Genomic DNA, 23,991 nt, shown 5'->3' on the forward strand with positions numbered 1-23,991 from the left:
ATTTATACATATATTAATGTATAATATTCACTAGTCATTAAAAATAGGTAAAAGATATAATCTTGTTAATTGTTGTATACATAAGTTTGCATATTAAGAAGGATTATGAATACAAAGGTATTCTAAGAAATGTAATGCATATGTAAAAGATGGAAAATCATATTAATATATAAATTAATTTAAGAATACATTAAGAATTCATCTTAACACAAGGGATAGTTTATGAACTGAAACTGTTATGCAAATGTATGGCTTGGTTGACTAAAACTCAACCAAGAAGAGAAGGATCTGGTCAATTCCCTTTGAGGACTTGGAGGATGGAGGCATCACCCAAGACAAGGAAAAGGCAAGGGTCTTCCTTGGCTGGCTTGGGTATAAGAGGTTATACCCAAGACAGGACTCAAAGGTCGGGCCGATCCCCTCTGAGGACTTGGATGATGAAGGCAACACCCAAGGCAAGGAATAGACAAGGGTCTTCCTTGGATGGCTTGGGTGTAAGAGGTTACACCTAAGACAGGATTCGAATTCATCTTTGAATTCCTGGAGGGCTTGGGACCAAGGGGTTCCAAGAAGGCGAGCCTCACGGCCGCCTAAGGACATACTTACGTATGGCATTGTATCCTTTTTATTAGATGAAAATTATGACTATGTTAATTAAGCATTGAAGTTAGATTGCAATTTAGATATATATATATGTTTGTTATGTTCTAACAATCTGTTTTGCAGGTTAATGATCTCTAAATAGTAGGGACATTACAGGAGAATTCATTCCAAGCATTGAAAGGGACTTATCAATCAATGGAGGAAATCAATACAATTAACTTCAATTCTCCTAAGAGAGCAAAGAACCTTCAGCAATCAAATACAGATCGAACCATTTAGCAATAGCACTTATCCAAGAGAGCAGCGTTCAACTTTCAAAGAGGAAAACAACATTGAATTGAATTTGTCCAAATTAGCACAGCAGACTGAAAATACATAACCTGCAATAATTCTACAAGTATAGTGAGCAAGATTTTGTGTCCTCCCAAAAGGGGACATTACAAGTGTAATGTCTCCTTTTCAAATTACGATTTAATAATAAACAATAATAATAAAATTATAAATATAAAAGAATAAAATTAAACATAACCATAACTAAAATTTAGTAAGGTTTAATGAATGGCCAAAAGACATAAGATGAAAAGTTGTGACTCCCTCAAACATGAGATATAAAAGGGAGAAGAGAACTTTATTTGAAAGGGGGGATTATTTGGGAATCAGAAGTGCAGATCTGATTGTGAAAGGTTGTGTCCCTTTCAAAGGGTAGAAGTAATGAAGAGTTGCACTCTTTCAAAGGGTGCTAATGGTGAAAGGGTGTGTCTCGTGCCATAGGGCATCCATAATGAAGAGGTGTGACCTCTCCCTCACATTGAGAGATAGGAAAGGAATCAAAAGCATCCAGTGAGATGACCATCGATCAGATCAGATCAGAATTTTATTTGAAAGGGGGGATTATTTGGGAATCAGAAGTGCAGATCTGATTTAAATAAGAAGTGCAGATCTGATTGTGAAAGGTTGTGTCCCTTTCAAAGGGCAGAAGTAATGAAGAGTTGCACTCTTTCAAAGGGTGCTAAATGGTGAAAGGGTGCGTCTCGTACCAAAGGGCATCCATAATGAAGAGATGTGACCTCTCCCTCACATTGAGAGATAGGAAAGGAATCAAAAGCATCCAGTGAGATGATCATCGATCAGATCAGATCAGAACTATTATAAAGTTACAGAAATTTGCAGCCTCCTAGTAGGGGACATTACATTTATACAGTTGTTATTGATTTCAAAATCTTGTTTACACTAAATTATTGGTCTTTGTTTAGCTAGCTACAAGGTGCAATTTAAGTGTTTACATTAGTCCTTTCATCTTTCAATATCTAGAACGCTTGTTTGCAAGGCACAGTAGTCAACAATATGGTGCTTCTATCCAAAGCAAAAGATAGATATGTAGCTGTTTCCTTAATGTAAACCCTCTCAAAGAATATTGTAAAGTGTACATATCTATATGTTTTGTCTTTAGTTTTTAGTATAGGATCAGCTCAGCTTAAGTTCAGGTTAGTTTGGATCTCAGGGAGCTTCCAATCAGAATTAGAAGAGAAGTTTTACCTCAAAAACTGTTCCATTTTGTGTTTTTTTGCATAAGACAAATTAAAATGCTAACAATATGTATCACTATTGGCTGTAATTTTGATTCATATTGACCATTTTGGTTGTTCATAAGCAATATAATTTCTCTTTGATTGTGTGTGCATGTAACATATAAGATTATGTAACGAAATGAGAATATCTCTTGAGCTTTAACCTGAATCGTTCAATTGATAAGCAATTACCTCTGTCTGGAACTCCTTTTCCCCTTGCTTGGAATTTGTTGCCAACACTTTAACAGCTACCGTTTCACCTGTAGGCATCATAGCTTTGTATACTGGCCCAAATGCACCTTGTCCCAGTAATGTTGTAAAATTATGTGTTGCCTTCTGAAGATCCCTGATATTGTTCACCCATAATCACAAAGCAACATAAGGCACAAACTTTATAACAATAACATAACAAGAAAGTTTCTTATTATTATGCAAAGTTCTATTTCCGCACAACTAATCTACCTATAAGTTATAACTTATTCTACTTTTTGAAACTAAATATTACTATTTGAAAGAAAAGTATCAGAAGTTCCTAGTTAATCCATTAAGGAGAGCGATGCAAGTGAAAAATCGAGAACAATTTCAACAAAGTCATAGCACTAGATAGGGAACAATAAAGAAAAGGAGGAGAGGAACACAACACAAAAAATGCCCTCAGGAAACCATAATAAAAGAAAAACCCAGCCTCAAAAACACGCACACACTGTATTTTTCAGCAACACGTATTACACTACAATAGCAAAGTATTTGTGTTTCACCAGAGATCTACACTCTATTGCTGGAAGAATTTTCACAAAATATCCCTGTATAAAATTGGCCATACCATCTCCATCCCAAGCCCTCAATATATGGGACAAGGAGACCAAACCATGAGCCAAATTGATTCAAGGTGGTCCATTTTCAACCCATGATCCCCCTCCAAGTGTAACTCCTCCCAATATACAAGGTAGCTCCCTGGTTGATTAGTTTTACCCCTGTGATCAAAGGGTCCAAGTGTGACTCCCAAGCATTCCCAAATGAGGTAATAATTACACTTACACACAGCTATATTTAGCTAGTCAAAAATGTTAGTCATAGTCTACCTAGTAACCCCCTATTTAATGATTTTTTCAATCATCATAAGATAAATGACATATGGCAGAGAATACCGACAGTGGAATCTCAAGATTCCATCCAAGTGGGGCACCCTTTTCAATGTGAGCAAATTGTTTGCAATATTTCACATATTAAATGATTACTCCTAGAACTAGAACTTTGCAAGGTGTGCAACGACTAGTCCTCTTGTACTAACACCATTCATTAAAAACTAATAAATAGCACAATAGCTGCTAAAATCCCATTTGTTACTAACAAACACTTGATAATAGTTTTTATTAAATCATAGAAAATACAACAAAACTCATGTAGGGATTAACTTTATCTTCAGGATGATGGAAGAATACTTGAATCCAATGCTCAAACAGCATCGCAATAGACATGAAGCACTTAAAAAACAATTGAAAGGTTAACAAGATGTAAAAGGAGCTATCAAAAAGGTGAGATTACACAAAGAAAATTAATCACCAAAATGAGCCATCCTACTACCAAAATGTGACACCATCATTTGACGACATTTAATTGCCACATTTTTCAAATATAGCAACAGACTTACAGCAAATTGGCAGGAGATTCTTATTTTAGTAATTTTTTTCATACTTATTAATTTTAAATTCGTCATACTTCACAGGGATTCTTCTTATCAATGCTCACATATTTAGATTGCAACTATGTTCTTTCTAATTTCTCTGCACATTTTGTTACATCCCAATTATGCCCTAGTCGTTTTTAATGCAACTTTACGCCAAGATGTTTGTGCCCTAGTTGTTTTATGCAATATTTACGCGATGCTAATCATGCCCTACATGTTTATGTTATAACTGAGTGATGATGCCCTAGATGGTATTTGTGTTCAGTACAATGAAATGATGACTTACAATGGTTAAATTGATGTTGTGATATTTAACATGATGATATTTAAGATGTTTTATTTTTGGTTAATAATATTTTTGAAATGTCAGAGTTATGACAAGATTTCAGACTACTTGTTTGAACTGGGCCAAGTGTGTGCTCCTTTAATTTTAACAATCAGATTATAATAGATTGTAGATAAACAGTAACTGCAATGAAAACACAAGACAAAAACACACCAATACCCTGGGAAAACCTCCCCTTGGAGGTGAAAAACCCAGCCTCAAAATTCAATATGTATTATCTCAAATGTGAACTTATCTCAGATTGTTGTCCAATCAGCGAGGTAGCAAATCAGAGTCTTTCTTTACATAACAATGTAGATTGCAGCCCTTATCAACAGCAGGTGGCTAAAGGAAGATCAACAATGAATTCTCATACAATATAGGCCAATTCACATGTTCCAGCCTATGCATGAGAGTCCTCTCAGATTCGCATGGATATCTTTATGATTCTCTTCAAGGAAGACCAGATTTGCACAAGAAGAGTCTTCATCAAATTTACATGATGATCTTGACAAATTCGCTCCACTATTAGCCTTAATAAATTCGCACAATTGACTTGATCAATTTCGCACAAGTGAAGGAGAGATCATTGTTTTGCAGAGAAGATTACATTCGCATAAGATGATGAATAATGACTTCATTTGATGTTTGTTTTATATCCATCCTTTGGCGCCAATCACCCAAGTCGGCTTGCATATTAATTTATTTATATTACATTGCCATTTTATAAGTTACATCATTTGCCTTCACGTTACATGTGTTTGGGCCCAGCCCTAAATAGTTTGAATTACATGAGAGATAATACATATGGATTTTAATTGTCATTGACAACATTAAAATGCAATAGTCAGGTATCCGAGCTAGCTACTATTTTCAACACTCCCTCTTAGCTAGGGAGGATATCTGCCACTTGTCATGATCCATTCATGACCACCATCTTGCATTGCTCACAAAGATGAATGTATAAGCTCCATAGAGTATACCTGCAATAAAACATATAAATATCACGAACTCATTTCATGTTGTCCATCTTGCATTGCCTGCAGAGGATGGAACCACCTTGTATTGCCCGCAGAGGGTGGAAGAGGTCTTACACCTCAACCTTCTCCCAGAGAAGGATACAATGTCACCTTGCATTTCTCACAAAGGGTGACTCCACCTTGCATTGCCCGCAAAGGGTGACTCCACCTTGCATTGCCTGCAGAGGGTGGAGGATGCAAACTAAATTGCATCACTAAGATTGAGACTTCCTCTCAATCAATGATGTGTTCTCCACAATTCCAAGCTTCTCTCTGAAGTACTCAAACTTCACTCTAGCTAGAGGCTTGGTGAGAACATCTAAAACCTGTTCATCAGTGTTGATATATTTCAGCTGGATGGCACCACTTTGTGCCATATCATGAACATAGTGATAATGAGTTTCCACGTGTTTTGACCTGTCATGAAACACGGGATTATTAGACATTTTAATACAACTCTGATTATCACAATAAATAACAGTGGATTCCCAAGCTTGTCCAAACAACCCAGCAAGAAGCTTGCGAAGCCAAACTGCTTCTCTAGTTGCCACACTTGAAGCAATGTATTCAACTTTTGTAGTAGTCAATGCAACTGAGGATTGTTTCCTACTGGCCCAAGAGATCATAGCGGAACCCAAGCTGAAACAAATTCCTGAAGTGTTTTTCCTATCAATAACACTTCCAGCCCAATCAGAGTCAAAGTAGCCTTCCAAATTGATCACTGTGTTGATTGGATACTTCAACCCATAGCCAGTTGTTCCACGCAAGTATCTCAAGATGTGCTTGGCTATCACCAAGTGAACATGCTTTGGCTGGTTCATGAATTGGCTAAGTGCACTTACTGCATAGCAAATATCTGGTCTAGTGTTAACTAGATACATCAAGGATCCAATCAACTGCTTGTACTCCGAAGGATCTGCAAAATCAAAATTAGTTGCAGAAATACTCAACTTCTTCAAGTTAGTTTCCATAGGAGTAGACATAGATTTACAATCCATCATACCAAATCTTTTCAATATATCAATAGTATATTTTCCTTGACTTCGAATAATTTCATTAGGTCTTTGCCACACTTCTAACCCTAGAAAGTAATGCATTAGACCTAGATCCTTCATTTCAAATTCAGTAGCTAGTTCTTTCTTACACCTAATGATGAGACTATCTTCACCAGTTAGGAATAAATCATCCACATATAAAACCAGAATTAGCATTTCACCATTAAATACTTTAAAGTAAATGTTAGGATGAGCATCATCTTACAAAACCTTAAACTAACCAAGTACTTATCAATTCTTTCATACCAAGCTCGAGGAGCTTGCTTGAGGCCGTAGAAAGCTTTCTTCAATCTGCACACATGAGTTTCTCTATTATGAATCTTATAACCTTCAGGTTGTTCAATATAGACTTCTTCCTCAAGAACACCATTAAGGAAAGCAGTCTTTACAGCCATCTGATGGAACTTCCAACCTTTGGCTGCAGCAATAGCTATAATAGTTCTAATGGAAGTATATCTAGCAACAAGAGCAAATGTTTCTTGATAGTCTATGCCCTCCTTTTGAGAAAACCCACGAGCTACAAATCTAGCTTTATATTTCTCTATACTACCATCAGCAGCATGTTTAATTTTAAACAACCATTTGGAAGAAACAACAGACTTACCTTTAGGTCTAGGCACAATATCCCAGACATCATTCTTGATGATGGATTGATACTCTTCGTCCATAGCTAATTTTCATGCTTGTTGGTTCATAGCTTCTTCTATGATGGATAGTTCAGCCTCAATGATGTTGCACATCATTGCAACATAGTTGGAGAGCTTATGAGGTCTCTTACTTTCTTTGAAAGTGCCACTAGGAGCTGCAAACTTTTCTACATCTTGAATTGTGCTCCTAACCCAAAGTGGCATTTTCTTGCTAACTACAATATCTCTAGGTCCATCAGTTGGAACCAGAGGCTTAGGAGAATCATCATGCTCAATAGGTTCGGGAGGTTGAATAGATGTTGCCAGGAATAATCATTATGTTATGTTGTTATATTATGTTTATATTGTTGTCGGTAATAATGAGTTACGGCAGTCAGTTAATTAGCCGACGAGTAGGTAGTTGGAGTCGCGACGGTTGTGTCGCACCCCTTCGGGTATTATATATGGTGTACCTTTTCTTCGAAGTATCATCATGTTAGTCGTGTCAGATGTAATGTTATAAGCACTTATTGTACATGGACTGTGGAATTAATATAGAGGCTGGTTATTTAATATATTTCCATTATGTTCTGTGCATTTACGTTCTGCATTTAACCGTTTACCCGAGAGGGCAAACATTTGGCGCCGTTGCCGGGGAACGAACCCGGGTCACCCGCGTGGCAGGCGAGAATACTCACCACGGATTTGGAGGTTGCGAACAAACAGAGTTCGAGGGAAGGCATTGCAGGTCCGCGCAGTTGTATGACACCAGGGAGTTATTCAGTTCAGTTTTTAGCCTTTGGGGAGTGTGGTGGAGGATTTGAGGTGTCTCCTAGCATTTGTGCCAGCAGATTGTGGCCACCTCCAGGCAGGATAGGTACGCTTTGAGGAACTCGGAGTATGTCTCGGCTGGACGTGAGGTTGCCTTGGTGGATGCACAGAGGGCTCGAGAGGAGCTGACCACCAGGTTGGAGGCAATAGTCGCGTGAGACTTAGTTCAGCGTACCTAGGAGTTGGATGTCGGGAGAGCAGCACGGGTGGCTATCGAGGACAAATTGGCTAGGGAGACAGTATCAATTGAGTAGCAGTTGGTGGAAGCTGAGACTGAAAAACGTGTTTTGCAGACAAGTTTGGGTTAGGCACAGGAGGACTGTGATGGCAAAGGAAGCAATATTGGTGAAATCCGCACTTGAGCATCGGATGGTAGCAGAAAAGGGTTTTCAGGCGAGGACACAGGAAGTGTATAAGATCCTGGCCCGACTGGCGCCAGTAGTTTCTGCCATTCATCTCTATTTTGTATTAAGTCGTCGGAGTCGACTTCTTTTCTTGGGGGGGATGATGTTGCCGGGAATAATCATTATGTTATGTTGTTATATTATGTTTATGTTGTCGTCGGTAATAATGAGTTACGGCAGTCAGTTAGTTAGCCTACGGGTAGGTAGTTGGAGGTAGTTGGAGTCGCGACGGTTGTGTCGCACCCCTTCGGGTATTATATATGGTGTACCTTTTCTTCGAAGTATCATCATGTTAGTCGTGTCAGATGTAATGTTATAAGCACTTATTGTACATGGACTGTGGAATTAATATAGAGGTTGGTTATTTAATATATTTCCATTATGTTCTATGCATTTACGTTCTGCATTTAACCGTTTACCCGAGAGGGCAAACAATAGACTCCCTCTGAATCTCAGGGTTAGTATCAATATCCATATTTTGATTATCATTAACTTCTTTATCATTATCAATAAGAGAACCTTTAGATTTCTTGAAAGCAATATTTTCTTCAAAGGTGACATCCCTACTTACCTCAATATACCTTTGACAGCGAATGTAGATGTGAAATGCCTTGGAAGATTCACTTTATCCAACAAAAATACCCTTCTTCCCAGAAGGCTCTAGCTTAGTCCTCTTTTCCTTTGGTACATGAACATAGACAGGACTTCCAAAGATCCTTAGGTGGCTGATATCTGGTTTGACTCTAGTGAAAGCTTCCTCGGGAGTTATATTCTTCAAGACATGGTGAAGGCATCTATTCTGAATGTACACTGCAATCTTGGATGCTTCAGCCCATAAGAAGGTCGGCAGGTACTGATCATGAATCATAGCTTTGGCTGCTTCAACAATGGCTCTATTCTTTCGTTCAGCTACACCATTTTGGTTAGGATTGTAGGGGACGCAGAACTCGCTCTTAATTCCTGTCTCTACACAAAAGTCATTGAAGCCACTTGAGGTGTATTCACCTCCATTGTCAGATCTTAACACTTTAATCCTTTTACTAGACATGTTTTCAGCTAAGGCTTTAAATTCTTTAAACCTACTTAGCACTTCATCAGATTCTTTAGATTTTAGAAAGTAAATCCAAGTCTTTCTAGAAAAATCATCTATAAATGTAACATAGTATAGAAATCCGCTAGGTGAAGGAACAAACATGGGTCCACATAAATCAGAATGAACAAGTGCTAATTTTTCCTTAGCTCTACTTTCACTTTTATGAAATGGACTTTTAGTGTTCTTATCTAATGCACAACCTTTGCAAGTATCATCATGAAATTGACTAAGTTTAGGCATACCTTTAACCATCTTTTCAAGTGAAGGAAGTGCCTGATAGTGAAGATGGTCGAGCCTTCTATGCCATAGCTCGCTAGATTCAGAAGCTTCATGAATGAGTGCTCGAATGGGGTTAGCAGAAAGCTTATACAAACTATCATATCTATTTCCAATAAAACGAGCAGATTTAATACTAGATTTCTTAGGCCATGCAAGTACTTTAACCTGAGAAAATGCTATTCGATAACCTTTATCTTCTAGGGCAGAAATAGAAATTAAATTCCTCTTCATTCCAAGAACAAATAAAATATCACTAAGATGCAAGGGCATGCCAAATTCTAAATTTAAAGAAGTGTTACCAAAACCTCTTACCGAATACTAAGCATCATCACCAATACCACATGAAGGTTGGACTCTTTCTCCATCAATTCAGAGAGATGCTCTCGATATCCCGTGATGTGTCTAGATGCACCACTGTCTATCAACCAAGTGTTGCTATCGATTGGCACATTGCTGGACAAGGCAGAAATGAAGAGGTAGCCTTCATTATCCTCTGAATTTGCAACTTCATTCAGGTTGGCCTCTCCTTGCTTAGGCGGATTCTGACATTCTTTAGCATAATGTCCAAACTTGTCACATCTGAAGCAACGGACACGTGAAATATCCCTTGGCTTCTTCCTTGAATCGTAAGCAGAAGGTTTGAAGTCTCTATCTCTTTTGAAGTTGTTCTTCTTCCGATGGCCTCCCTTTCTTTTAACATGTTGAGATACAAGCACATGTTGATCTCCTCCATGAGTGCCTTTATGCATTCCTCTGGCAGCAAGGTGTGACTCCTCTTGAATGCAATCTGATCGGAGGCGATCGAAGGAAGGAAATTCAGCTCTTCCACTTATGCTTTGAATGAATGGATCCCAAGAGTCAAGAAGACCATTCAAAGCAATCATGACAATATGTTTGTCCACAACTTCGCTTCCAATGGTGCTGAGTTGGTCCTTCAATTCTGAAATTTTCATGAAGGACATGACTGAATCTCCTTTGCTCATTTTGACTTGAAGAAGTTGCTGCCTCAATGTAAGTGCCCGGCTGATGTTGTTGATCTCATACATCCCTTCTAGATGTTTAAACATCTCTCGGGCTGTCTTCAATTTGGAGATAACTGGAACAAGATGATCCTTCACGGAATCAATAAGGAACTTCTTTGCCTTGAGAGCATCTTGAATTGCTTTAGCTCATTCGGATCCGAAGGCTCAGTCAAATCCTTGTCTTCCACAAACTGTAACAGCTCTAATTCTTCAAGAGCAAGGAGGACACGGACCTTCCATAATGTAAAATTGAGGGCACCTTCAAGTCTGTCCTCTACTTTCAAACCTGTAACCATCTTGCAAAACTAAAACAGCAAACTGAAAGTGAAGGACAACTTGATTCTTAATTAGCATGTGCAAATCTTGCACTAACTTCGTGTCTTTTTCTATCACTTCCTTGACTTTGCAAAAAAACATTCAAATGCTTTATTTCCTTTTGCTCCACATCTAAAAGAAGTTCCTCTAACTGTACCATATCTTCCTCTACCTCTCTAATATTCATTTTTTCTCTCACTGAGGTATGAGCTGCTATTTCCTCTTGCTTCAACATCTTAATCATCAGGTCTTCTACCATCACTTTAATGTCTTCCTCTCTAGAATCTTCCTCCTCTTCCTATCTATCTATTATGCCTAATCTCAAATATTTTATTCAACTTTTTTTCTACTTTCAATTCAAATTCGCACGCCTCTTCAACTGTTTGCAACCTTACAATGTTCAATTTCTCTAGGATAGCTCCTCTCAAACCATCAATGTATATTGCTACCTTTTCCTGATCTGCCTCACTATGTCTAGCTTGTAAAATTCCTCAATATATTCTTTTACAATCCTCCTTTTGGCTCAAATTTCCCAATCTTTCAACAATCTTAATAGGTAACCAACAAGCATTAACTTGCCTTTCAACTTTCAAATCATCCTATCCCATCTCTTCATATTTTCCTTGCCTCTCCTGTTTCTTTTCAATAATACTTCTTTCCAACATATTGCAAAATGTCCTTTCAATTTAGTCTTAACAAATCTAACCCTCACAAGATCTATAATTTCCTTAGACTCAAAATATTCCTCAAGATCATTTATCCAATCAATCAATTCCTCTAAATTCAAACTACCAAAGTAACTAGCAATATCAATTATGGGTCTCTAGATATCTTATCGTTTTTTTAAACAGCTTTCAACATCTTTACCTAATTTCTATCTTCCTCTTGAACTTTCACAACTTGTTCAATAGCCGGTGCATTCTCTAACCCATTTCTTCCTCTTTCAATTTCATCACCGTCACTTTCATCATACCTAGGGTTATGAACTCTTCTTCTATCTTCTACAACATCCAACCAAACCTGCACATTCCTCATCATCTCAAACATTTCTTCTGTCCTTCAACAATAATGACAACACCTTGGGCCTCTACCCACTCTTTGTGGAGGCATCTTGATCTTTTAGATTTGCTGCAAACTACCTTAGGTTCAACAATCTATTTACAAACTCCATTGCAAACTACCTAAAATTCAGCAATTTGTTTACAAGCTTCTTTAACAAACTGCTTCAAATTCAGCAATTATTTACAAATAGAACTCTCTTGATACCTTCTATTCAATATAAAATATTGGAAGATATCTTTCATCAATTGATCTTCCCTCAGGATTCAAAACCATGCTCTAATACCATCTAATGCAGTCATGGCTGGAGGGTCCAATCATGGATTATTAATGCATGCAGCCGAACATACATAGTCATGATGGAGCTCAAACACACAACAAATTAACAAGATTAAGGTGTTCTTGATTCACAATCAAAATTACATTCAGAAACTAGCAACATGGGCTTACAACATGATGTCTCAACCTTCAATGAATCACAAGCACAATCAATATGCAAATTACAATATTCTTAGCTGATATGCAATACAATGCTCTTCATAATATGCTATCGAACTCTATGAGCCAAAGCTTGAATTTGAGATCTTCGACATGATTATTTGTTCAAATTTTCTAGCTACATCCAATGATGATGAAAGAAATTTAAATAGAGTTCACGCAATTGAGATGAAGTCTGCCGACCAGCAAGGTGATACAATGTTGTATGCACATGGAACATGTAGAAGGGCCCATTTGGGATGAATATAGTACGCAGTGAGATATGTGCAAAGAAATTCAAAGAGGTTTTAATCAAGAATTTCCCTCAAACCAATAATCTTGAACATGTATTCAAATGTTGACCAAAAGTTTAATATTTGTCGCACAATTCAATTGGGCTTCCTTAAGGATTTGACACAGCATTTGACCAAGGTCTAGATTTGGGGACTAGTGTTAAATGTGTGTAAAACCAATTATTGCAGATCTCTGATATCAATTTACAATGATTTGCAGCGACACACAGAAGATCTTTTCTTAGGAATTTATGATGTGCTAAAATAGCAACCGAAACAAGAATATGCCTTTGCAGTGAAAGCAATCTTCTATAGTGCAAGTATGATGATTGGAACCTTATTTAAAAACTTACAAAAGAAAACAAATGTGAAAGAAAAAAAATTTGGATGACGCACGATTGCTCTTACACACTAGTGCCCCTGCATCAATTAGGTTTGATGATATGGATTGACCATGTTTGAGTTAAATTTATGATGCCATGGACTCCGTGATTGAAAAAATAAGGACTATAATAGAAGCGCAAAAGAATGACCCCACAAAAGCATTTTTCAAAAGAGTGCAATGAATCATTGTTGAACATTGGAACAAGATGGCCACACAGTTGCACCTCCTAGAATTTGTTTTGTCCCCAAAATATTACTACACAAAGATACTTTCCTTGCCAAGGGGGTGTCACCATATAAAGGTCGAGGGGTTACTAATGAATATTTTGGAGCCTAGTTTCAGAAGACTCAAAAAAAGCAAAATTGGCTAACCTTTGTGCACTTGCTCCATTTGTCCATTGTAGACAACCAATCTAAGAAACATTTAATGGACACTTACCCTTGTCAAATTTTGCCTCAATATGCTCTCTTGCCATTCCCATGTCCCCCTCGTGTTTAGGCTGCCAAAACTCAAAAATATCCTAATTCTACATGTGTTTTTCTTCCAAATTTCCTAAGTAGGATAAGTATGTAGGAGAGTTCAAAAATTCTTGAACTCCCTGACACAATTCTTTATAAGCATCTAGAAAAGTTCAAGAATTCTTTAATTCCCCGACATGGCTCAAGATAAGGAAAAATCTCTAGCATGGAAGAAAGCAGTCAAGGCATACTTGGCAAACTCAGACTCAGCAAAAACTTCGTAGACCCAAAATTTGCGACTCAACAAAGACTGGGCCAAGAGCTCGGCAACTTAAAAAATTGCTTAAATTTCTTTAAAAACACTTTTTTTATTTTTGTAAAATTCAAAGACAAAATATATCCAATGAGTACAAGAGTGTTTTCTATAATATTTGATTCATTGGAATGGAAATTGAGTAAAAAATTGCATAATCATGCGAAATCCTCACACAATATTTAGCTAGCAACTATTATGGACTTATGATGATTGCCTTTGAAAATCATCATCATTGTTGGCAAGGTAAAGACAAAGCCTAAACAATCAACGCAATTCTTACCGCAATCCACCACAAGGAGTTTGTTGAGCTCCGAATTGAAGAGGCATCATCTACACTAGTAGTAGTAAGTAAGGGACACATCCCATTGGATAGATACTTGTATAGGCAAAGATACAATGTAACAAAGGGAGAGAATGTATGATATGCACAATAGCAAATATATGAAAAATATAAAAAAGAAAATAGGAGAAGTATATGATGCATGTATAAGAAAATATAAGGATATAGTGAAAGACAAAAGACCTGCATATATGTACATGAATGATCAATGATATATATATATATATATATATATATATATATAAGGACTTTGTTTTTTGTATTATGTTAAACTAGTTAATGTATAGTCCGAATCAACTTCCGTCTCCTTTAGTATGATTGAGTCTAGGTTATAAATACAACATATAGAAATTACTTGGGGTTCAAAACTCGAGTCTGTGTTCCCCCATTTTCTTGCTAACATTAGTTCCGTTGTCAAAACCCCAGTTAGGTTGTGCAAAGGATAGTAAGGAGAAATTCAGAATTTAAACCTTCAACCAGACAACAAAATTAAAAGCGATGAAAATTTTCTAATGCATTGAGGCATTGTCTCCTTGGTGTCTGCCTCGTGAGAGGGAGTTAGGCACCAAGTTGATGGAGAATGGAAAGGGGAGGGATCTCCAAAAGGAATCCTTTAAAGGATGTGACCCATAGAAAGAAGTTAGTAATAACTACGATTGGAGAAGATAAAGGAGTAATGCAATCCCAAATGAAATACACCCATGGCCAAAGGAGATCAAAAGAGATTAAAGATAAAATTGGATTGACAAAGAAAGTTAACATGACAAGGCCAAAAGGTGAGAAAGAAGATGGAAACAAAACATTGAGAACAAACAGAGACACTGCAGAAGATTGGAGAATGCAGAAAAGATGAGGAATGAGCATGCTAATAAGGGTGTTGTTGAGTATGCCAACGTGGGTGCTACTAGGAAAGGGAAAGGAAAGGAAACTAGAAAAGCAAAGTGGAAGACTCCAAAAAAATTGAATTCACATTTGGAAAGAGAAAGACAACTGCTAACAAATTTGGAGAAGAGCATCGAAGAATATGAAAGATCTTAAAAGTTGTTTGTAGGAGATTGTCGTAGCATGGAGGCTCTAGCCCTACCGCAACTCTCCAAAACTCCAACAATCGGGCCAAATCTATCAAACATAACAATAAAATTAGATGATAGATTCCTTGAATTCATAAAAACTCTAAAAAAAATTATGTCCATTCAAGAAGAATATTTAGAAGAATTAATTAACAAAAGCATAAAGAAGTTAAGGAGAGAAGAAATAGAAAAAGCAAACAAAGCCACATTTAACTTAGGAGAAGAATTATTTTTGTTAACTAATCAAATGTCATTAAAAAATAAGAAAATGAAAAGGTGCTACGAAGAGTCACAACCCCCAGACCAGGACCCATCCCCTGTGCCATATAAAACTAGGAGGATATCAGTTGAAGAGATAAAGAATAAAGAAGAAAGGAATAAGCAAGAAGACAAGACAATAGACTGGGGAGAGTCTTTAGGAAAAGAATAGTTTGAAATAAAATTAGCAAGGGATAAGGGCAGACAACATAAGCCCACTATAATAACAAGTGTGAAAATGGAGAAGACAGATACTCTACCACTCTGCAAGCCCAAATCAGAGAAGGAGAAGCCTAAAATGGACTTATCAATCAAGTTTTTTGTATTCAACAAGGATACTACAGAAGCAGCAAAGTACATCTTCTTGAAGTCACTTTGGTAGAGGAAGGACATTGAAGAAGATAAAATCAAACAGCTAGATTTTGTGGCATCCAAGAGGAAAGACACCTTAGATTGGTATAAGAAAACATATCCAAACATGATAAAAAAATTGGGAGGAGGTGAAGAAATATTTCTCAGCCAACATTGACAATTCAGACATCCCAACTGAGAGTGTGAGCAAGATGAGGGATCTAGTATAGAAGAATGGCGAGTCTATGAAAGAATATGGTAAAAAGTTTAAGGAGGTATCCTAGAAGTCGGAAGAACCATTAACTGAAACAAAAAAAGATGGAATAGTTTAATTCCAAACTACAAAAAGATATTACAGAAGCTCTGGATGGAAAGATATTCGATACATATGTGGATGTGGTAACTATGGCTTACCGCATTAAGGAACAACAAAGGAGAAAAGTAGATAGAGGAAAAAAAAAAGCCATAGAGAAATTACAACTAGCTATTAAGCAATTAACTTTGCACCAAGACATTATGTTGAGAGAAGAGGTTAAGAAGCCCAAACAAGAGGTTTGATTCTCTTACTGTTCAAATGAAGGATATCTAGGAAATGAGTGCCCAAAGGCACAAGGAGAGAATGGGAATAGCACTGGCCAAACTAAATTCGTTATAATGTGGAATATGTGGAGAATGGGATAGTCATGCAACTGAAAATTGTCCATCTAATGCATTCCATCTTAGAAATGCAGAAGACCACCCAAACCCTAGATGTCCACTACACCATGGATGTGATAGCGAGATAGATAGGAATATGACCTATGTTAAAGAACTTGCGAAGCAGCCCTTGTGTGCAAATGATGGAGGATACCAAAAAGCCCCATGGAGGAACAATGAGAATGCTACGCACTACAAAACATCCCTCCACACAACTATCAAGAAGACAATAGACAGTTTAACTATAGAGGAAGAGGACATGAAAGGGGCAACCGCAGGAGAGATGAAACCACTTGCTACAAATGCGGTAAAATTGGCCACTTTGCCACAGAATGTTGATTCGACAAGAACAAAAGTTGTGTATTTTGCGGCAATGAAAATCATGATCTATATAATTGCGAGAGGGCATAGTAGTATTTCCAAAATGCCCCACCACAATCAAGAAGTGATGACCTTCAAGTGAATAACGGAGCAAGGGTTATTAGGCGAATCAGTTTGCAAGGTGTTAGAGGATGTCAGAGAACGGACAATTAGTCATCAAAGTTTCAAACACATCTAATTGGGAACATTCCAAAGAAGAATATCAACAACAGATAAGAAATTTGAAAAATGAAAAGTCAAGTAACCAGAAGAATAAAACTATGATACTAAGCAAGGGACAAATACTAGGAGAAATAAGAAGATAATTGAAGAAATAAGTAAAGAATTTGGACCAGAAGAAGATGAATAATGTTACTTCCGACCTACAAAGCAATAGCATGATAGGGTGGTAGAGAATGCTAAACAACATATAATACAGCACCAAAATGAAGATATAGCTCGTTACTCAGAAGAAGAGGTACTCATGCTTAAAAGATTAGCCTCTTTAACTCAGCAAAATATTTGTTGGTAGAACTAAACCAACTAGGCAAATATTGGAATAAACAAAAGCAACCACAAATCAATAACATAACAAAAGAACCAAACTAGAAGAATGGACCTCTATTACTCACTACACAGCTAAACAATTTCAAGGTAAAGCGTGTAATGGTGGATCTGGGTGCAGATATAAACATTATATTGGCAACCATTTGGAAGAGAATAGGATGACCTCAGTTGGTGAAAAATCCATTTAATATATGTCTAGCAGATGGGTATGGAATGGAAACATTAGGAGCATGAAAGAATGTAGAAGTAAATATACAAAGCTTGAAACAACTAGTAGAATTCAAAGTAGTAGAAATGAAAGAACCATTTAATACATTCAGTGCACTATTGGGCCTAAAAAGACTTGTAAATGCCAATGGCATTATAGATTTAAGAAAAAAAAAATCATTTGCGAATGAAAATGGGGTGATACACATCCCTCTAGTTGATGATGAGGACAAAGGTTATGTGGAGGAAGTTGCCCAAGTTAAAGATGAAGACAATTCTAGGTTGATATACTCAATTTCTAAATTACTTACTGCAAATGAAAAAGAAGATCCAAACAATACAGGAGAAGCTAGACAATGATAATACTAGTACAAACAATGATAAAGTATTAGGTGGATGGGTGCAAGACAAACAAGAACTAACTTCTCGAAAGGTACATGGGTTCCGAAGAGCATTCATGATACAGAAACAATATAAGAATCCTCTACACATCACCACAAAGAAAAGGATGCTATTACAAGAAGTCAAAGCTAGCGAAAAATTCTATAATACAATCTTCTACAAGATCTAAACAAACAAATCAATTCCGCACAAGATGTCCTTGTACACTCAGGTAGTATGCTCACAAGGAAAATACACTAGGTATATACACAATGAAACTACATCAAAACAAAATGAGGGAATAATACAAAATGGATTCTAGCAAAACTCACTCCATACAATGCATACTAACTACTTCCCAACGAAGTTGTCAATGACAGTTGGGTCCGACTTTGAACACCTCTTTCCTCAACCTAACCCTAAAGATATCAAACTGGGCATCAGGAAAATAAATTGTGATAACGCTCTAAGATAGTGCCCAGTGATAACATTTCATAGTTGTACAATAATTGTATAATAGAATTTTTAAATTTCACTCATTGGAATAGGAGCCATAGAAAAGTTAATGGGTAGAAAAATGCGAGAAGGTGGAAAAATGGCTATAGCATTTAATACACTCCCCTAACTCCACTTCTATAAGTACAACTGGCATGGATCATAAACAAACTACTTTACTTTCTTGTCCACGCTTGCTAGTCCCATGCTCTGCTATACTCACATTTTGAAAACCTCGTATTTCCTAGCTCTCACATAGCAACGATAGCTCCAATCCTGGCTAATATTTCCCAGAAGCACCAACCTAAATAAAAGAAATTTCCCTACAAAGCTATAGAGACAGAACCAACTAGAGCATTTTCTAAAGTGCCCACAAATGTCATTTACACAAAAGACATCTGAAAGTATATACATGTGCCATTGTTAGTGTTGAGACATGGACCAGCTAGGACTCGAACCTAGGACCTTCCATATGTTGCTGGAGTGCTCTACCACTGAGCTATTGGCCCCTCTTGGACAAGTCCATTGTCAGTCTGGGTGTGGCTTATTTCCAACACCAACACCCCCCCTTAAGCCACACCTCTCGTGTGCTTGCGGCTCCTAGCCTGGACCTAGCTCTAATACCATATTGAGACATGGACCAGCTAGGACTCAAACCTAGGACCTTCCATAAACTGCTAGAGTGCTCTACTACTGAGCTACTGGACCCTCTTGGACCAGTCCATCGTCGGTTCAGGTGTGGCTCATTTCCAACACCAATAGTTAGAAATAGATCAAACAAAATTTGAAGCTCTAAGGATCACTCTACTACAACCTAGAACACAAAACTATATACCACTGTACAATTGCATAGCAGAGAAATGGTTGGATGTATGGAGGGTGCTTCCGGATTTCACACAAGAAGAGGGGTAGATTTGGATTATTCTAAGTTAAATCAATGACAAATACCTGTATTCAGACTAGCCATACAAGATAACAAATGAGGCTATCCAAGTAGTCACAAGCCTATATGCGCAAGAGGAGGTACCGCCAAAGAAAATAATAAAAAATGCAAAAGCAACTAAGCTTGTTGAGGCTACCCACAACAGGTGGAGCTTGGACATCACAAAAATTACAAACCCTACAATGAAGCATGCCACCATGGGCATAGCATACAAAGTTTACTACACCAATCGAAAAGACTTAACCACAACTTCTATCCATGCAGCATATCAAATGGCGGTTGAAGGCAAAGCTATTGACCTCTATAAGGTTTTTCAACAAGAACTATTGGAGAATGTATGTATATATATTCTTTCTAGAAGGTTGGTCAGAGTAACCCATTTTCTGGTTTAGGAATGCCTGTACTTATGTACATATGTATACATATTACCACATATATATGTATATATAAGATTCTTTTTAAATGTATACAAATGTATATGTATGTATGTATGTATGTATATTCTTTCTAGATGGTTGGTCAGAGTAACCCATTTTCTGGTTTGGGAATGCCCAAGCATTCTAGGACACCAAACATTGCTAATCTAATCTGAAAATGGAGTATATTTGTAAAGTGTAAGAAGGGTCTTTCAAATGCATACATTCATGTAATGGTATGTCTCCATGGTTCTTTGTTATGATCTAGGGAAATATATAGTTGTGTGTTTTCTGGAGTGAAATGGACCTCATGATTGTCCTCAGAAAGCCTAGAAACTCTATTCTTATATAAGGTGTGACAAGGTTTGGCAACAGAAAAAATTTGAGCTTTTGGGGGGGTTGACTAGGTTGGACGCGACGGTTGGTCGGACCCCTTCGGGTATTATATATTGCATACCGTTCCTTCTTAGTATCATCATGATAGTCGTGTCTAATGTAATGTTATAAGCACTAGATGTACATGGATTGTTGAATGAATACAGAAACTGGTTCTTTAATATGTATCAATTATGTTTTGTGCATTTACTTTCTGCATTTAATCGTTTACCCGTATGTGGCAAACATTTGGCGCCGTTGCCTAGACATACTCGGGAAAGGAAGGAGCGGATGGCGTACGGACATGATGGGCCTACCCGTCGGTGAGATTAACCTAGAGGTCGACGCCGCGCGATGGCAAGAGGCGAAGGGGAAATTGAACCCTGTAATAATCTCAGCACACTGTTGATATAAATCATGGCCGAAAGGCAAAATAATTATAAAAAAAAAGTTTTTTTTGTGTACATGGTGTGTGCTTGCTATGTACGGAAGTGATTTATTCCAAATATACTAAATAAGAACAAAAATAAAAAAATACAAAGTGACGAATGGGAAGTGGCACAAAGAGCGTTGAATCTCAAACAGCAAATAGAACGAAGGCGTAGGCTAAGGCAGCTTGCCGAGGGACGACCGGCCGAGGGGTTGCTCGAAGGGAACCCACGAGGTGTCACGGAGGTTGCGGAGGCAGAGATAGACGGAGAGAATTACACTCTCTACACTGTCGTAGGGCTGTCGTAGGGTTGCCCGAAGGGAACCTAGGAGTCACGGAGGGTGTCGAAGGAGAACTCTACAGTTCGCCAGAATACCACCGTAGGGTAAGAAGTCGCGAAGAGTTGGTGGAACAAACAAGGCGAAGTCTAAACCTAATCGACGTTACCAGAGACCTACTAAAGAACTTGTCCATTTTGGAGGACAACCAGAGGGAGAGGACCGAAGGTGACAGTACGGCCAACGGTGCCAAGGGAGCACAAGGGTACCGTACGGGAGGCAATTTGTTCGGTTCGGGGTCAACAACCTTCTCCGAAGGACCCACAAGTGGAGGGTCAGGTGCAGGAGGTGGAGGCGGAGGCGGAGGATCATCAGGTACAAGCACACAAGGCACCAGAGGAGCGAGACCCAGCGGTGGGATGGCAAGTAAGCAGAAGCTGCCGAAGTTCAACGGCGACGAGAAGGAAGATCCCATCCGCCATTGCCGCACTTGCGAAACCATATGGTCAACGAACGGTGTTACCGACCAGGACGAATGGGTAACACAATTTCCAGCAACCTTAAAAGGAGTGGCCATCAACTGGTACTCCGATACGGATAAGACCAAAGTCGGCACATGGCCCGACCTGAAGAAGGAGTTCGGGATAGAGTTTTGCCTCCTCAGAGACGACAATGAAGTAGTCGCCGAAATCTATGGCACAAAGCAGAACAAGAATGAGACGGTTCGAGCCTATAGTCGGCGGCTCAAGGAACTGTTGGGGAAAATGGAGAGTCAACCAGCAGATGGGTTGAAAAAGAGATGGTTCGTGGAGGGACTGAAACACTCCATCCGGAAGAAGATGAAAATTGTTCCACCAACCTCGTACGAAGATGCATATAATAGAGCGATGGATCTCGAGAGCGAGACCAAGACATCCAAGAAGAAAAAGAAGGATAGCTCATCCGAGGATGATGACTCTTCCGAGGGAAGCAACAATGATGGCGAGTCCGGCAAAAACGTGCAAGCCCTACAGAAGGACATGCTGAGGATGATGAAAGAGCTGAAGGTTATGAAGGGAGGTCCGAGCAAGACCGACGAAAGGGAGCTTTGGTGCACGGAATGTAAGACGGACGGCCATACAAAAGGCTCCTACCAAAAGAAGGCCTATTGTGATATATGCCAGTTGATGGGGCATCCCACCAGGGAATGCCCCTAAAACATGAAAACACAGAACCAACAAGTATTGCTTACGCGGGAACAACCAACTACATCGGGCGGTACCAGCAGCTCCCAGGCGAACAACAATGCAACATCGGGAGGCTACCGAGATAACCGATGGGGAGGACGAAACAACAATAACAATGCAAGGAGCCGGATCCAATACAACTCCAAATGCCGACCGATGGTACGATGCAAAGCGTGCAACCAGTGGAGGCACTTCGCCCGAGACTGCCCGAAGGGAGAGGCCACACAATATTTGTGCAAATGGTGCGGACCGGGAGACCACGAAGATGCCACCTGCCCGAAGTCCGGCATCAACTTGCTCTATATCGAGGAAACCAAAGAAGAGGAACTGCTGGTCGTAACCCGCGCCCAAGCCAGACATGCAATGTGCCCAGACCTAGAGACAGAGAAACGAAGGGTATGGGAAGCACGGGAAGAAATTGAGAAAGAGATACGAGAAAGGGTGAAGGCGAAGGGTACGGTGGGTACTTCCAACTGACCAAAGGCGGAGGATGCTATACTAAATCAAATTTTAAAATTAAAACTGGAGGAGCCTGTGAAGGTACACGACCTCCTCCAGACGATGCCTCAATTACGAACGGCGTTGCTGAATAATCTCTCCCAACCACGCACCAATACCAACCACCACATAGATGTTCCTGGGGGGTCTACAATAGACCCCATGATGTTGGCAGTTAACACTGGAAGGAACCCAGCCATTGTGAAGATGGGTATCCTTGGCACCGTTCTAACTGATACCATCGTCGATGATGGATGAGGAGTGAATGTTCTTCCAGCAAAAACCTGGCAGAAGCTGGGGAAGCCGACGCTGTGGCCATCTACATTCAATTTGCTTGGAGCAGATCAACATGGAATCAAACCCATCGGGACACTGATGGGCCAACAAGTTACCATCGGGGCGCAACCCTTCATACTGGACTTCGTGGTAATCCCACTAAAGAAAAAAGGGTACGATGCGATGTTAGGGAGAGGGTGGCTAGTGGCAACCAAGGCCACCCACAACTGGAAGAAGAACACTCTGTCTATGGAGAATGGAGGAAGGAAGTTTATCATAGACCTCGGGACATAGTTTGTTAGTGTGGAACTGGCATCATCTTCGAAATCAAAGGGTGAAGGAGAAGGCGACCTGAGGAAAGAAGGACGGGGCTGCAGGGAGCCCAACGACGAAGGGATCCTCAAACTAGGAGAGTGCTCCGAGGATGAGACGGGGTCATTGAACGGGCTCTTCCACTGGCAAATGGAGGATTACGAAATGTTCTAGAGCTACAGGCTCGAAGTAGAAGAACCAGAGCAAGTAACAGAGGAGGTCTACCTGCCAAAATACAGAGAATATTGGAAGGGAGACGCCCCAAACCTCAGTGACGTAGATAATCCCAAGATCATTTGTGTCGGCAACGATTGGAACCCTATGTGGAAGGCCGCAGCCTTCAAAATCTTTATTATTCTTCTTCTTCTTATGTACGGGAAGGAGACCATGGTCCCTGTAGAAATTGTGGTTCCAAGTCTTCGGATGGCCATTGAAAATAGACTTGCCACCAACGGGTCCAAATTGAAACCCTACCACAAGAAGCGCGCAGGGGACCCGAGAGGCCGAAAGGACACCCGAGAGTCCGGAGGGGAACTCAATAGGATGGAAGGGGCCCTGAGAGGCCGGGCAGGTGACTCGAGAGGCACGAGACCAAAGCGGGAGACTCTCGGGCGAGGCAAACCGAGAAAGGGCGATCCCAGAGGCACAAAACCCGAGCCGAATCTAGACACTTACCCAAAAAAAAACCGTACGATTC

The 23,991-nt window shown here is 39.2% G+C and overlaps 1 protein-coding gene across 1 annotated transcript in view; it reads right to left on the reverse strand.

The window, feature by feature from the left end:
* The window catches only part of LOC131059717 (calcium/calmodulin-regulated receptor-like kinase 1), a 154,122-nt gene that overhangs the window by 118,619 nt on the left and 11,512 nt on the right, over positions 1-23,991 (reverse strand). The window contains exon 3 of the mRNA XM_057992740.2: positions 2,364-2,517. Coding sequence (XP_057848723.1) covers positions 2,364-2,517 — 154 coding nt within the window. The remainder of the gene's footprint in view (positions 1-2,363; positions 2,518-23,991) is intronic.

The sequence above is a fragment of the Cryptomeria japonica genome, chromosome 3 (genome assembly GCF_030272615.1).
Source record: "Cryptomeria japonica chromosome 3, Sugi_1.0, whole genome shotgun sequence".
NCBI classification, from domain to species: domain Eukaryota; kingdom Viridiplantae; phylum Streptophyta; class Pinopsida; order Cupressales; family Cupressaceae; genus Cryptomeria; species Cryptomeria japonica.